At 35.8% G+C, this 17,356-nt stretch overlaps 1 protein-coding gene across 5 annotated transcripts in view; it reads left to right on the top strand.

Moving 5' to 3' along the window:
• The window catches only part of PTPRC (protein tyrosine phosphatase receptor type C), a 122,612-nt gene that overhangs the window by 56,559 nt on the left and 48,697 nt on the right, over positions 1 to 17,356 (top strand). Inside the window, exons 4-11 of one of the 5 annotated variants that reach the window (XM_050782419.1) lie at positions 3,595 to 3,792; positions 6,453 to 6,593; positions 9,304 to 9,447; positions 10,226 to 10,300; positions 11,402 to 11,428; positions 13,800 to 14,033; positions 15,191 to 15,319; positions 16,753 to 16,890. In XM_050782419.1, coding sequence (XP_050638376.1) covers positions 3,595 to 3,792; positions 6,453 to 6,593; positions 9,304 to 9,447; positions 10,226 to 10,300; positions 11,402 to 11,428; positions 13,800 to 14,033; positions 15,191 to 15,319; positions 16,753 to 16,890 — 1,086 coding nt within the window. The remainder of the gene's footprint in view (positions 1 to 3,594; positions 3,793 to 6,452; positions 6,594 to 9,303; positions 9,448 to 10,225; positions 10,301 to 11,401; positions 11,429 to 13,799; positions 14,034 to 15,190; positions 15,320 to 16,752; positions 16,891 to 17,356) is intronic. The other 4 variants (XM_050782425.1, XM_050782434.1, XM_050782439.1 and 1 more) reach the window with 4 other exon arrangements.

Genomic DNA, 17,356 nt, shown 5'->3' with positions numbered 1-17,356 from the left:
TAAGGTAGAATGGGGAGTGATTTTTTAAAATGGCAGATGACTCATCACCTTATTGAGGGAGTTTCTGTTACCTCTGAATTGACTCTATTATGACAAGCCTCCAAGTGATGAAACCAGGTAAGTTAACACTGTTAACCAAAATGCAAAGGAAAGTGGTCTCTCCCAAATACTGGCCACAACAATGTCATTAATGGAAACCAGGAGAATTTGCAAAGTGGAGGTTCAAGAACAATGTGGAATTGGCAATTGAGTCAGGTTTTCTAATTTTAAATTCTTATTTGTGAGCGGGAATGTGAATTGAACTTAAGATGTGTGCAAAGATATGAAGGAGAGTGGTTCTCTGAAAACCTTTCTTCCTACACCTGGGACTGAATTTGCTTGGCCAGAAGTATCTTCAGGAATGCTACTTATCAAAATAGCATGGTACTGTGTATTAGTCAGGATTCTCTAGAGGGACAGAACTAATAGGAGAGATGTGTATATGAGGGGTAGTTTATTAAGGAGTATTGACTCACAATCACAAGGTGAAGTCCCACAATAGGCTGTCTGCAAGCTGAGGAGCAAGGAAGCCAATCGGAGTCCCAAAACCTCAAAAGCAGGGAAGCTGACAGTGCAGCCTTCAGTCAGTGGCCAAAGGCCTGAGAACCCTGGCAAATCACTGGAGTAAGTCCAAGAGTCCAAAAGCTGAAGAACTTGGAGTCTGATGTTCAAGAGCAGGAAGCAGCCAGCAGGAGAAAAAGATGAAGACCAGAAGACTCAGCAAGCCCACTTCTCCTACCTTCTTGTGACTGCTTTTTCTAGCCTCGCTGGCAGTTGATTGGATGATGCCCACTCACATTGGGCAGAGTTTGGGGGAATTGTGGGGAGGGTCTGCCTCCCCCAGTCCACTGACTCAAATGTTAATCTCCTTTGGCAATACTCTCACAGGCATACCCAGAAACAATACTTTGCATCCTTCAATCCAATCAAGTTGACACTCAATATTAACCATCACATACTATTATAAGAAGACTGTTGCATAATTTTCTTTCTGGTCTGTTTGTAATTCACATCTAATAAAAGAATGATAGTGGACGATAAAGGGAACTTGTTGCAACATTTCTCTCAAAGCAAAAGGGATCATTGGAAGCCCGCAGACACCAGAATTGGTTTAATCTAAAAATAACAAATTAATAATTGTCAATCTTTTATAATGACAAAATTACAATTGTCATTATAAAAATCATCTATAATGATGACAGTGACTTAATGTGAATAGAAAGAATTCTAAACTCTCTGCTTCCTTCCTCCCTCCCTTCTTTCCTACTTTCTTTCCACCACCTTACTCCCACCCACTTCTCTTTTCCTTTCTTTTCTCCCACCCTCTCTCCCTCCCTTTCTTTTTTTTTTTTTTTTTTTTTTTTTTTTTGAGACAGAGTCTAGGCTGGAGTGCAGTGGTGCTGTCTGGGCTCACTGCAAGCTCCGCCTCCTGGGTTCACGCCATTCTCCTGCCTCAGACTCCTGAGTAGCTGGGACCACAGGCGCCCGCCACCACGCCCGGCTGATTTTTTGTATTTTTTTAGTAGAGACGGGGTTTCACCGTGTTAGCCAGGATGGTCTCGATCTCCTGACCTCGTGATCCACCTGCCTCGGCCTCCCAAAGTACTGGGATTACAGGCGTGAGCCACCGCGCCCGGCTTCCTCCCCTTCTTTTATTCAATGCATAGCAGATGAAAAAATATTAAGTTAGACCTGATTTTATACTGAAGACTAGAGGTAGTTACTATCCTATTACTGTACTTAGTTGGATATGCTGGCATGTAATTATGGGTAAAAGTTTGATGGATTTATTTGTGAGGTATTTGGTTATAAAAATCTAGAGACTAAAGTTTTTCTTTGGAAAATAACCCACATAACAAGTCTATGATCATTTTGCATTTCTGTAATCACAGAATAGTTCTGCAATATTTCATTTATATTGACATTGCTGAAGTACAATATAATTAAGATGAATTTTTTCTGTATTTAGTAAAAATTAACTTTAACTTTGATGCTAATGAATAAAGCTGTTTTTTAATACTATTTCCATTTTCTTCTCTATTGAGTAATATTGCAATTTTCATTCTTAACTCTTTTCTGTCCTATCATCTCTACTCCTTTTCTAGTTTCTCTCTCATTCTCTCCCTTTTTCCATAATTATGCCATTGTCTTTTACCCAATCTTGTTGAACTGAATTAATTATTACTTGTTGTGTGATATAGCTCAGTTTTGCCTAATTAAATATTTTAAAATATATTTTTTTGCTTTTCAAAAAGTAAATATACGTTAAGCAAAAAAAAAAAAAAAAAAAAAAAAAAAAAAAAATTTAAATACATCTTTATAATCCCAGCATCCAGAGATCACATTAGTTTTTTCTTTTTTAACAAATTTGGTGCATTTTTCTATTCTTTTATAAAGAAAACCGCTTTTTTCAGTAAAAGAGCATGAAAAAATTTTAAAGGACTTTAATTAGTAGTGCTAATTTGCCCTGCAGAATATTTTTTTTTTTAACCATTGTACACTCATGTCAACTGTGCATAAATTTATTCCACTACTACATTGTGACGTATTTTCCTCTTTTTAAAGAAACTTGAACTGTGGAAATTATTTCAGTATTTTAACTTGTATCTCTTTGTTATCATGAAGTCAAAGACATTTCTGTAGACTTTGGTTGTTTGTAAACCTAGTTGTGAGTTTCGTTTTTCAGTCCTTTATACACATTTTCATTGCTTTGTTTGCATTTAATTTATTTTTTTAAGAATCCATGAATAGGCCGGGCGTGGTGGCTCACACCTGTAATCCCAGCACTTTGGGAGGTCGAAGCGGGTGGATCATGAGGTCAGGAGATCGAGACCATCCTGACCAACATGGTGAAACCCCGTCTCTACTAAAAATACAAAAATTAGCTGGATGTGGTGGTGTATGCCTGTAATCCCAGCTACTTGGGAGGCTGAGGCAGGAGAATCGCTTGAACCAGGGAGTCGGAGGTTGCAGTGAGCCATGATCACGTCACCGCACTCCAGCCTGGTGACAGAGTGAGGCTCTGTCTCAAATATATATATATGTATATATATCCATGAATAAATAGAAGTTTTGTCTTTCATTTTTTTTTCTCCTGAAACCCTAGCTCTCCTAAAAACCTTCTAACTTTGCCTTTCTTTATCCTTTTCTTTATCTACAACTTTTTAATTTTTTTAATCATCTTTACCCATTATGCTTCATCCTTCTGAACACAATTGCTTTGGATAGGTGAGAAGCTGCTTTCAATTTCGTTTCCCCATTGTTATCTTTAGCCGACGTTCTGTAACTTGTTTTAGATCTGTGTCTATATATTATATGTATCTCTGTATGCATCAATATTTGTATGTATGCATGTATATTTGTGTATATATATTTATGAATACATATACACACCATATACATATACTTATGTATGGTGTGTGTGTATGTATGTGTAGATATAGGTATATATACACTATAATGGACTGGGGAGTTAGTATACTGGGATGAGCATACATTTGGGATATGATTCACATATTTATTTTGTCCTTCTTCCATTTTCCATTAATTTAACAGGACTGAGAACGACAAAGATGCCCAGTGTTCCACTTTCAAGTGACCCCTTACCTACTCACACCACTGCATTCTCACCCGCAAGCATCTCTGAAAGAGAAAATGACTTCTCAGAGACCACACCATCTCTTAGTTCAGACAATACTTCAACCCAAGTATCCCCGGACTCTTTGGATAACGCTAGTGCTTTTAATACAACAGGTTGGCACACAAAAGTTGTTAACTTAAATATCAGGGCAATGTCATTTAAAAAATTCTAAAGTTATCAGTACAACTTGTCTTTACATTATTTTCACAGTTTCTGAGGATGTGATTTTGTTGAAGTGCAGAAATTGCAGGAAATTAGTATCTGTGAAATATAGATCGACCAAAGTAATTAATGCATGTTGTTAGGGAGTGCAGCGAGAAAAGGAGGGAGGCAAGATCTCCAAGGACAATCAGGAGGGAAATTTGTTCTAGTATCCTCTGATCTATACACACTCTCCATGATTCTCCCGCTTGGCTTCCTGCCACCCGGACAGATGAGAATTTCCCAAGTTCAGAGATTATCAGTCCTGCTCTCCTTGGAAGGTGCCTTAAACGGGAATCTTCCCATTTCTTTGTTTCATTCTAGATTCTCTTTATCCAAAAATTGTTGAAGATAGAGAATGTATTATTTTTAAATCCATTCTGAGAATTGACAACCCAATTTTGTTATATGAGTTTCTTTTAAGAGCATTTGCATTATTGAAAACATTTTTAATTAAGGTTGTGAGTTCTACTGGTAAAATAAAAGGCAATGTAGCCATGTTCCCAGAAAAAATCAGATTGATGTGAGAGATATTTTTGCCAAGGAGGGACACTGATGCTCCTTACAATGCTGATATAAGTATATGCTCATTTAATGTTTAGCAACAGGTCTGCCAGTGTATTCAGTACTCAAATTTACTATCAGGAGAGTGTTCATGCTTTCCTGAAATAATGTGTTATGTTGACATTTTTTTTGGGCAAACAGGTTTATAGACATACTTTGATAAAAGATACTAAGCTATTTGAACTGTTTAACAATGCCATTTATCTTCATTTGAAAAAACAAGCGTATATAACACCATCACAGAAATTTTGTTTAGGGTACTTCAAAGTATTTTGAGTACCATACTGATGAAGTTTATTGGATATAGTAAGCAGTTAAATAAACAGTCAGTGCCTTCCTACAGCAAGTACAAGACTGTGCATTTAATCTTCCATTTGTTTCCCTGTCACCATAGCAGAGTAGTGACTAGGTTCTGTCTAAACATTGTAAAAATTTGAACACATTGCCCAAAATTTTTACTAAAGGAAGGCAAGGATGAAGGTGTTGATGACTAGGTAGAACATCTCATGCTATTTTATTATTTTGTTTGTTGCCTGAGTAGTGTTACATAGCGTTTTCCTTTTGAAGGTTCTGTATTTCATGTCACATATACGAATAAAAACGTGCAACATTCCTAACTTTCATTTCCACATTTTAAAAATCTAAAACCACTTAAGCCATAAATTTACAGATAGAGCACAGTATGAGAAAGGTTTAAAGTAGAATAGATTGAAAATAAGGATGAATAATTTTAAAATACTGATTTGCTCTAGCAAAATAATACTGATGGTGAAATTACCTAGAAAAGTTTATGCTTTCAAATAAAAACACACTTTCTTTTCTAGAAAATAATCTTTTCATCAGGTCATGTTTCAATTATCTATTGGAATAAAGTCTATATGAGTTATTTAATTTATGATTGTGATTGATTTATACAGCTGAATGCAATTTTTTCATTTATTGATATAATTGGGGTAAAAATCCTTTAGTCCATATTTCTAAGAATATTATATACACTATTCAAAATTGTTCATTTTTGAAAATGGTTACAATAACCATCCATGTGCATAACATTAAATTTAATTGTGTAATTTTATTTTTATAAGAATAGTTGATGACTATTTCAAAACATTTTCAATATAGATGGGTATATGTTATATATATTTGTATATACTGTTAAATATATATAAAATATATGTATGTATTGTGTGTATATACTTTAATCCTATATATACATACATATAAATATATACATATAGGAGTAAAGTATATAAAGTGTATACTTCATATGTACTTAAAAGACACACAATGAAAATACCATCCCTTTAAATTCTGTTCCTTAAAGATACCTTTTTAACCACTGTTGTATATCCTCCAGGCTCTCAACATATGATTTTGTGAGTATGTGAGAGACTGTGTGTGTAAGCATGGACATGTGAGATTGTTTCCACATGTTTTCAAACACTAGATCTTATCAACCTTTTCAAACTCTGCCAGTATGCTAGTTAGAAATATTTCATGTTGATTTACATTTAAAAATTTGTTTGTAACACTGAACATTTTTTCATATACCTTTGGACCCTTGTGTATATTAGGTAGATGTTTGTCACATCTCTTGTCCATTTTTAAATTTCTTCTTTTCTTTGTAATTTGTAAGAGATACTAGTATATTGGAAGATTCCTTTCTTATTCTGCTTACAAAGAAATGTTGCATCTGTCAGTTTGTAGAGTTGATGGAGAATTCAGAAAGCTCATAGTGATTTGAAAGTCAGTAATGCCACCTGGAAACACGAATTCTCTGTGGCTGCATCCAGCTCAGGAAACCTCCCAAGGATATGTAAATAGAGGACTCAGGTGCCTGTCACTTTCCAGTCAAGCAAATTTAAATACTGATAGACACATTTTAACAGATACGGTCACTTCACAGTTTGGTAAACTACAATCGCAATTTGCTCCTTATAACCTCTTAATAAATTATTCATCTCCAGTGGGGGAAGATTGATGTAATGATCTCACTTTCCTACCTTAGGTGTTTCATCAGCACTGACGCCTCACCTTCCCACGCATGCAGACTCGCAGACGCCCTCTACTGGAACTGACACGCAGACACCCAGCGGCTCCGCCGCCAATACCACACTCAGCCCTACCCCACGCAGCAATGATATCTCAGGTTTGCGGGTCCTTTAGCCTTGTGCAAATATGAAGAGTGCAAGACGACTACCTGTATTTAAGAATGGTGTGAGGAAATCTAACCACTTATTTAACGTGCAGCTACTGTTAGTTGATGAATTTGGAATTTCAGTCACTCTTAGGAATGTGAAACCACAGAACAATTGTCTTTTTAGTAGAGATGAAATAATAATGAGAATTGTGAGACTACAGCAAAAATCTGCTCAGGAGGAAAGAGGTATTCAGGACAGTCTATTTTTTATATATTTTAGGCAATTATTCTACAAGGAAAACTTTTTGTTAGAAGTAAGAAATAACATGCATAAATCTTTACTTAAAGACTTTACACCAACAGAAACCAGGCTGAAGAGTGACTCCTATTATCAATGAAGGGCAGTGAGAAGTTGTAACCACAATGACACTGTTATTTACAGAATGAGAAAAAAGAAAGGAATGGTTTTGTTTCCCCTTCAAACATCAAGAATCTTTCAGGATGGCATCTCTGTGTTTATAACAACAGTACAAAATATTTCCTCCCTTTTCTTTTCAAAATTAGTCTCCATATCACTTCGTGGTGCCCTTTTATATGCAAGAAAAACAAGTATGTTTTTTTGTCAGATCACAAATCCACACAGTCGCATATGTAATTTCAGTGATCTGAACGCTTGAAAGTTAAAGATATAAATGGTAGACCTATGTAGCTGGCAGGAACATGGTCTTGCTTTAGGTAGGAATCAAGCACATCATATAGAATAATTATTATTTTGCAGTATTAAAACTGCGCCCTTGGCATAAAAGTCATTCCAGACAATCCACCCTCTTTAAACAAGTGGGAGAAGAGCCGCCCTCACCTGCCTCATTCCACCTAGTCTGGCTGCCATGGGAACCACAATAAAAATATTTGGAGCTTTTAGCAAACCCACAGAACCCGAAATTGTGGAAGGGAAGAAACTGGAAAATAACAAAAGGGGACTGACCCCTGGGGGCTAGTTGTCACACAGACTAGTCTGCTGTGTCCTGATCCAGGAATTCTTCCGCTCAAAGTGGCTAATTCCACTGTTTAAAAATCTATTAGGATTAATCAAACTGATTAAAATTGTAAATGCCACCCATAACCACCACTGAGAGTACCTGCATAACAAGAGAAAAGAAGTTTTCAAGTGAGGAGGAGGGAAGGTAGGGAGTTCGGGGAGGTTGAGAGTGGAAGCCTCAAAATGGCTTGGGAGCAGGGTCTGCTGGAGAGGGGAGAACAGAACAAGTGAGTGAGAGGAGTGTGGAAAAGAAGGTGGAAAAAGGCTGCTTTCAAAACTCTGCAGGGGGCCAGTTCTATGTCTGAATGAGTTTTTTAAAAGATGAATAAATGAGCTTTCCTCACTCTTCTACATGTTCTGCTGAAGCCCTCCTCTGGGGATCCAGAATGGAAAACCTCATGTTTATGTTGTTTATTCTGTTCTATGGTTTAGTTAAATTTCGTGGTTTAGCGGCTTTTGAAGACTGAGCTGAGAACCCATGCTCAATTATTTGGAAGATGCATTTTCAATTCTAATGGAATGTATGTGTGAAATTATAGACTGTACTGCATTTGTAACTGGTAGACACCTGCATGCTCAAATCAAAGCCATGTTCAGAACATGCATGCGTGTATCACTGCTGAAATACAGACTCTGCCTGCAAATGTGAGATTAATCTCACGTCATTGAACTGATGACCCCAGGGATCTTGACAGAAAATAACCCAACAAGCTCTTGAATAGAGGGTAGCTCATATTTATTTTGCTTTTTCCATGGCAACTAGCATAGTGCTAGTCATCTAGTAGGCACCAAATGAATATACATTGATTGCCTGTGCTGTAATTCTGGTTGTGATGTTGGGCAATGATGTAAAATACCTTACATAATTTGAAGCCTGACAATGAAAAGTTCTAACCCAGTACAATGTGCAGTTTCTTTGGCTACAACCCTAGATTCTATACCAATTAGCCCCCATGTGATTGGAAAATAAAAGAATGATGCCACTGTAATGTGGAGCTTGTTGGATTTCAAGCCAATTTGATTTTTCCTGGCCAGGGGAGCCTGAATTGTGAAAGTAGAATTGTAACCTTCAGCTGGAAAGGAAAAAAAAGAAAACCTTTGAGCTCATGCTGTGGCACAGGCAGGATCCCATTCAGCTCTATTTTAAGAAAATTAAAACTGAGCACCTGCACCCAGGGATCCCTCCCCAGAGAGGTGTGTGCCTGCAAGGCTCTCAGCATGTATCAAGTTGCATTTCCTCCTGTGCCAACCTTTCACACTCAGAGCTCTACCTCCATCTACGTGGTCTCAGCACCACTAAGACAGCACCTGTCTCTACTGCTTTGATACATTTTTTATATTGCCTAAGGCAGCCTGCAGCCCAGCATTTTAGGCTTCTTGGGCTGTCCAAACTATATAAATATATATACACATATATATACATATATATATATATTTTAAGTTGTGTTCTGATTATGAAGCCACATAGGTTTCCAGTTGTCTGCCCCTAAAGTCATCTTTCCCATAAGCCCTGGTGTTTTGGGTACGGTTCTGTAGAATATATGTGTCGTGGTATAGCAGAAGGGCTTGAAGGTTTGTTTCTTTGCCTTAACTTTAGTAATTGTGCTCATGTTGGCTATCTGACTATTGTCATTGCATGACAGACACAACTGATGGTACTGATGGCCCTTCTGATTGCAGATGTCCCAGGAGAGAGGAGTACAGCCAGCACCTTTCCTACAGACCCAATTTCCCCATTAGCAACCACCCTCATCCCTGCACGCAACAGCTCTGCTGCCTTACCTGCACGCACCTCCAACACCACCATCACAGCGAACACCTCAGGTCTGACTATGGTGCTCTAGGTGTCTTCAGTTATAGATAATGAAATGGAAACTCAAAACTTTAATGCAGCTCTTTTATTATTGTGCCAAATATTATTTGCACAATAATAAAAGAGCTAGTTTCTAATCTAGTTTCTCATTTTACAAATGCTCACGTATTAACACCAAATTACGCAAAAGAAACTTGCCAGTAAGCTTTTTCTGGGCGTATTTTATTTTATTATTAACATTACAAAAGTCCATGGCAAAGAAGAATCAATAATAGGCCTTAATGTCATATAGCTCTAGGATCAAATCCAGTTTCTTCAACTTCCTAGCTGATTATAGGGCAAATTACTAATACTTTCTGTATGTCAGATTTGCTTTGTGTAAAAATGGACATAATAACACTCCTTTCAAAATATTAATGTGATGACTGAATATGTAAAATCTGGTATGTAATAAATATTTTAAAAGAGTAATTGTGACCCTTATTAGAATCCAAATATGCAAAGCCGCGAATGAAAGGGAAATGAATAGTTTGAGGAAGATTGCACATCAACTAAGAATTATATCAAGGAATGAATAGTTTTCTCTCAATTTATACAATGTTCAGTTTAAATGACTTGAAATAAATCTTTGATTCACTTTATTATTTTTAAAACAAGCAAACGTCAAATCAAAAGAGGACTCACAGAGAAAAGATTCCATTAGGAAATTATCTTTGCTAAAGAGTTTTTCTTTTACCTTTCAATATAACAAACACATTAACTTTTATTCTTCTGTTCATTTTCTTGCAGATTCCTACCTTAATGCCTCTAAAACAACCACTCCGAGCCCTTCTGGAAGCACTGTCATTTCAACCCCAACAATAGGTGACGTTACCCTCAGTCACAGCCACACAATCCCCACGTGCCTGGTGATGTGCTCTCACAAGGGCCTTCTACCCACTCTACCTCAGGCTGCTTTCTTTAAGTTGCATTAAGTGTTTGAATCCTGAGGGTGATGGAACAGCAGGAAGACATTTCTCTGCTTAGCAGTGCAACAGCTGATGAGATCAGGATATAATTGTTACTGTCATAATCCATCAGAAAGCATGTGTGAGAAATAACCACATCTACTGGAACTTTTTCTCTCAGGGGTTTAGGTCTTAGTATGGGAAAGAACAGGCCCATCAAAGGGGCTGTCCATTGCAAGCAGTGAGCAGCATAGGGCTGGTTGCAGAGTTCCAGTTAAGCAGTGAGAGGGCATGGAGATAAAGGAAAGAGACATTGACGGGTGGCTACAGCTATACTGGTATGTGTGAATCAGCAAGTAAGCTGATCAGAGCTTACAAGCCCACCATTCTCTCCACATTCTTCCAACCCAGAATCGAGATGAGCAGAGATCTCTTAGCTTACACAAAGCACATGTCCTCCCAATTATTCACTGAAATGCATACACCCACACAAGACACTACTCGATCTGTTGAGAGAGCAACTTGTTACCCTGGATCTAGTAGATGTGCAAAGAGCTTACAAAAGCTAATCTAGAGAATGAAGCAGTCCTTGCCTTTTCTCTGACTTTTTTTTTTTTTTTTTTTTGTAAACGAAAAGTATGAACTTCGTACTATGGGAATTATAATTATATAAATTGACATCGAGACTAATCAAACAAATGAAGACCTTTAAAATATTTTTGGCTGTGTGAATCTTCAGCCATGTTGCCATACTGCAATTAGATGTGTACCTAAAAGTCTTAATATTGCTAATTGCATTTATTGGGTATATTCATGAAAAAGTTTGTAGAATTAGCTCACTCCTTTATAATGCTTTAAGTTTTGAAATGAAAACCTGTACTAGGCAAATTCTTCATATTCTGTTAAATCTAACTGGATAGACTTTGTGAAGTAGAAGTACTGTAAATCCCCAAAATGACATGGCAGATAGTCTAAAGCAAAATTTTAGTAATTTACATTCTTTTTTCCTCCATTACAGCTACTACTACATCTAAGCCAACATGTGGTAAGTTTATTTACTTAAATATACCTCAGCATACCTCACTTTGGGATAGCACTTTAATTACATCTTTCTTTATTCCAAGCTTTCAGGACCCACTAGCAAGCTGAACTCACTGGCTCTAATTTCTCACCAATGACTAGTCTCAAATTTTAAGAGCTAGTATCTCTTAGTAGTAAGATGTTTTGATTTTATATTCAGACCTAGATTTGAGTACCAGGATGTGTACTCGCTACACAGGGACATAGAGTTGGGAATGATAAACACTGGGAAATACAAGAGCGATGATGGAGGGAGGAAGGCAAGGGTTGGAAAACTACCTATATTGGGAACTATGCCTACTTCCTGGTGTCGAATTCAATTTTACTGCAAACCCCAGCATCATGCAATATACCTTTGTAACAAACTTGCACATATAACCCTGGAATCCAAAATAAGAGTTGAAAACTAAATTTTCCAGTTAGACAACTTTGGTAAAGCTACTTAATTTTAGTTTAGGTATTTGAAAAAAAAATGAAATGACAGCAAATTTGTTGGTGCACAGGGGGAGGACAAGGATTCAGTGTGATGATAAATATAAAATGTGGATAATATCTTCAAAGCTTATCAAGAGGAAAAATCTCTCTCTCTTTCTCTCTCTTTGTGTCTTGCTTGTTAGGGGCTGGTTCAAAGCAGATACTTGAAAACAGTTTGTCTCTCTCTCTTTTTTTTTTTTTTTTTTTCTCATTTTCTTCCTTGATTCTCAGTTGAAGCAAAGTGGTTCTTCATGATCAGGGCTTATTCCTCCATTCATTTCTAAGTCTCACCACTGGAGTCACTGCCTTCAGTAGCTTTCCGTACATTTAGTGCAAAGAGTGGCCTTCATATGTATGTTTAATTAATATTATCTTTTATAATCATGTTGTTACTCACCTCTCCTCCTCTCTTCTTGCATCATTGCCTCCTTATGTTCTTCACTTAAGTAATATGGAACCACTTGCAGTTTTCTTTCCTTCCTTCCTTCCTTCCTTCCTTCCTTCCTTCCTTCCTTCCTTCCTTCCTTCCTTCTTTTTCTTTTCTTTTCTTTTCTTTTCTTTTCTTTTCTTTTCTTTTTTTCTCACTCTGTTGCCTGGGCTGGAGTGCAGTGGTACAATCTCAGTTCACTGCAACCTCTGCCTCCCAGGTTCAAGTGATTCTCCTGCCTCAGCCTCCCAAGTAGCTGGGACTACAGGCACATGCCACCGAGCCCAGCTGATTTTTCTATTTTTAGTAGAGATGGGGTTTCACCATGTTGCCCACGCTGGTCTTGAACTCCTGACCTCAGGTGATCAACCCGCCTCAGCCTTCCAAAGTGCTAGGATTACAGGCATGAGTCACCCACTTACAGTTTTCTAAACATATACTGTTCCTTCCTGCCTCTGTGGCCACTCCTGCTCTTCCTCTACAATTGGAATTCTGCTCCAACCTCATTCCCCAAACCCCATGTCTATTTTTCTATTTCCTGTCCATATTTTAAAACACAAACTAAGTCACTTTCTCTGGAAATCCTGTCCCATACCTTCCAAATGGAACAGATCTCTCTCTTTTTAGTGCCACATTATTTCTGGCATAATCTTATTTTAGAGGTTTGTATGTCTCCTGCAATTCATGCACGTGTCTGCCTTCACATTGGAGGATACATTTCTAAAAGCTGATTATATCTAACTTGCCTTTGAATTCCTAGTGTTGGTGACCATGTCTTATGCATGACAAAGGCTTAATAATTTTTGGTGAATAACAATGAATTAATAAATTTATATTTGTTGTAAAGATATTTTTATCACTCAGCAGAAATTGTTGACACTAAAAAAAAAGGTGCTTTGGAGGTATATTATCAATCATAATTTTATCCAAGTTAAGGAATGAATGAGGGCTTCTGGTGTCTGAGTAATTACTGCTCCACATATATGAAGAGACAGATAGTTAATAACTACATTTTAGAAAACAAGAAAATTATAAAGCAAGAATAAATGTGTCAGATGCATCATTTATTTGTGCATCAAGTCAACAAGTAACTAGTGAGTTCCCATTAATGATAAATATTATGCATATTCCTAGATTTACAGTGATAATAAAAATAGACCAGACTTTGCTCTCATGGAAATTCCAAGTCCAGCTAGGAAGACAGACACTCATCTGGTAATCATTCAAATATAAATTTACAAGCTGGGGTTGTTGATAGGGCAGTAAAGCACAGAGAATTACGAGAAAAATGATAGGGAGGCATCTGATATGTTTCTTCCTTTTCATGTTTTTGGGGATATTTGGTTAGTTGATTTGATATTTTGGCATTTGCATGAATGTGGTTTTGTTTATTCTGGAAAAATAAGATAACACTCAATGTTCTATTTTCTTTTAGCTGAAAAATATGCAACCATCCCTGTGGATTACTTATATAACAACAAAACTAAATTATTTACAGCAAAGCTAAATGTTAATGAGAATGTGGAATGTACAAACAATAATCACACACACAATATTTGCACAAACAATGAGGTGCTTAATCTTCCAGAATGTAAAGAAATGAATGTTTTCGTATCTCATAATTCATGTACAGATCGTCATAAAGAATTAAAATTAGATGTGCCACCAGGTAAATATCAATTTATTTCTTTTCATAAATTTATAAAATCAGTACACTTTCGCGTGTGGTGTTCTCCACTGGTCACAGGAACTGGTCTGGTGAGAGAACAGGGCTGAGGAAAAGGAAGTCCCTTGGAAAAGAGTGGGTGAACTTTCTGCTTTCTTAACCAAGTAAAAATGATAGAGTCATATAAGCCTTCTGTTTATAATCATAAATCACCACTTCTACTTCTTTAACAGGGAGATGTTCATATATACTAAATATGATTTATCCTGCTAAGTGATTGTCTACAAGCTTTCTTTATTCTCCTCTACTTAACTGAAGTCATTAATTACATATGTACATATATTTATTCTGCTTTAAGTACACATTTATCTTAATTATATTAGAGAGAAACAGAAAGGATTTGATGTGTATGGGAAGAACAAATACATTCAAAAGAGGAAGGTTATGGTCATGTGAGGGAGATCAAGCTGGTTTTGTCAGCTAAGCTACTGCTGGGAAAGAGGAGGGGGTGACAGGCATCGGGCAGACTCCAGGGAAGCATCTCTTAGCCAAAAGCATTCTGGAAAAGGGATTCCAGAGCTGTGTAATTTAAAAAAAAAGTCATATCATTTAATAATTCGAGACTATTAATATATTTATTAACATTTAAATATGTTAAAATCCATTTAATTTATTCATTTTCCCAAAATATTACTGAGATAAATTACTAATTAAACGCAGAAGGTAACAATACTTAAAAATGCATTTCCCGAGAAGGAAACCCCCAATACTCTTTATAATAATCATTCAATTCAAAGTAAGTAAAGAGTAAACAAAAATTGAAGATATAAACAAAAATACAAAACGGAATGAGTGTTTGTTTTAAAATGTGCAAAAGCTACAATTTTATCAATGATTGCTTGCATTTCATTTTTTAATGTAGTATAACTTATAAATGAAACACTACCAAAATATATGGTGCTAAAAATAATAAAGTAAATAATTTAAAAAACACCAAATCCCTAGAGTTACTAGACTTTTCCCATAGCAATCTCAATACTTACCAAATTCTGTTATTAGCATAATTTCAGTGGCTTTAACTGACAAGTTAGGAATTAGTGAGGGCTTGGGGCACACATTATGAAATACTAATCAAATTTATTTCTGTATCTTCTTGACAGAGGTTGAAAAGTTTCGGTTAGATGATTGTACACCGGATGTAGAAGCAAATACCACTATTTGTTTAAAATGGAAAATTATTGAAACCTTTGCTTGTGATAAAAGTAAAATTACCTACAGATTTCAATGTGGTAAGAATATAACATTGACCAGAGAATTTTTTTTTTTGTAGTACAATGTTGCTCTAGATATTATTTAATTTTACTCTCTGTCCTTTCTCTCTTCCTCTCTGCCTCTCTTTTCTCCCTCTGTTTGTCTTTTTTCTTTCTTGTCTTTTTCTTGGTCTCTGGTATATTTAGAGTCAAATAATTAAATTATTTATACCATTCAAACAAATTCACAAAATGAATATTTCTCATGAAAAATAAATATCTAAAAATTAAAAGTCAATTAATTTACAATAATTTTCTTGGCAATTATTATACACAGGCATTGTTGAAGAGATCATGAGATAAGGGTGTTATAAGAAAATAATAATACACGAACTCTGTTATGAAGGAAAACAAATACAAGATTGTATGGTTCAAGAGTTTACTTTTTCCATTCTGCATCAACAAAATTGAGAACACTTAAATAACAAGAAAGCAGAAAAAGAAGAGCAAGTGCATCTAGGGATATGTTTGGGTTTGAATTGAGACAACTAATAATTGAGATAGTATTTTTAAAGTGTATTTGAATTTAATGCGATGAACTCTCCCACCCTTTGACATAAAGCCATCTGCCAGGCCATAGCTGGCATGACAGATAGATGTGTGCAGGTGTGCATGTGCATGCACGTACATCCACAGATACACACATAGAGGATGGAGCATTGCACTGGGTGTAATCATTACATAATCATCATCGTATAGATTCATGGCCATGAGGCAAGCAGATGAGGAAAGGAACAGCAAACGTAAGACAGACCAATGATAATAAAATGTTTTCTCTAGAGAATCTGTTAGACAAAGACTAGCTGAGGTGCAATCTCAACTTTAAGTTATATTTGCTATATACAGATTGAGCATCCCTAATCTGAAAACCCAGAATCCAAAATGTTCTCAGAATCCAGTACTTTTTGAGTGCCAACATGATGTGGCTCAAACAAGTGAAAAATTTTACATGTGACCTAAAGTGACTGGTCATAGTCAAAATGCAGAAACACAACACAGAATTTAGTCAGCATCCCCAGAGAAAAATAAATGACCTCAAGCTATTCATATATGAGGTATATATGAAACATAAATGAATTTTGAATTTGAACTTGTGTCCTATCCCCAAGATATCTTATCATTTATATGCAAATATTCCAAAATCTGAAAAAAAAAAAAAAAAAAAAAAACTAAATCCAAAACACTTCTGGTGCCAGGAATTTTGAATAAGGGAAACTCAGCCTGTATTTTCTTAAAAGTGGAATGTAGCAAAATTATTTTCAGGATCTTTTACTTTTATTATTTTGACAATCTCCATGGATGTTTCAATCTGATAAATATTAAATAGAGAATTATAAATGTGAAATTAGAAAATAAATGTGTGTGTGAAATATTGCATAGATATACTCATTTGAAATATTTCTTTATTTCAGGTAATAAAACATATAATAAGGAAGACATTAATTTAGAAAACCTTGAACCTGAATATGAGTATAAGTGTGACTCAGAAATACTCTATAAGGACCACAAGTATATTAATATAACCAAACTTATAAAAACAGATTTTGGGAGTGAGTATGTTACTTACATTTATATATAAAATTGCTTTCCTTTTCATGTTCTTATAATTCCTTGAGAATCATAGGAAATGAGTTGTCTTTTTATTGTTTTTGATACTTTTTAAGCATATGCTTTTTATTTCAACGAAGCTCAATTTATCTATTTTTACTTCTTTTGCTTATGCTTTTGGTGTCATATGTAAAAGTCCATTGCCAAGTCATGCAGATTTATCCATATGTTTTGTTCTAAAAATTTTATAGCATTAGCTCTTAAATTTAGCTCTGTTACCTACTTTGAGTTAATATTTGTATACGGGGTGAGGTAAGAGTCTAATTTCATTTTGTTGCTTATGGCCATCTAATTTTTTAGTGCCATTTGCTGAAAACACTATTTATTCTCCCATTGAATAGTCTTGCCATTCATATCAAAAATTAGTTGACCATAATGATGGGTTTATTTCTGAACTTTCAGATTTAT

This window comes from Macaca thibetana, chromosome 1 (genome assembly GCF_024542745.1).
Source record: "Macaca thibetana thibetana isolate TM-01 chromosome 1, ASM2454274v1, whole genome shotgun sequence".
In the NCBI taxonomy this organism is placed as follows: domain Eukaryota; kingdom Metazoa; phylum Chordata; class Mammalia; order Primates; family Cercopithecidae; genus Macaca; species Macaca thibetana.
The sequence above is the reverse complement of the archived record's forward strand: the minus strand, read 5'-3'. Positions and strand labels throughout refer to the sequence as shown.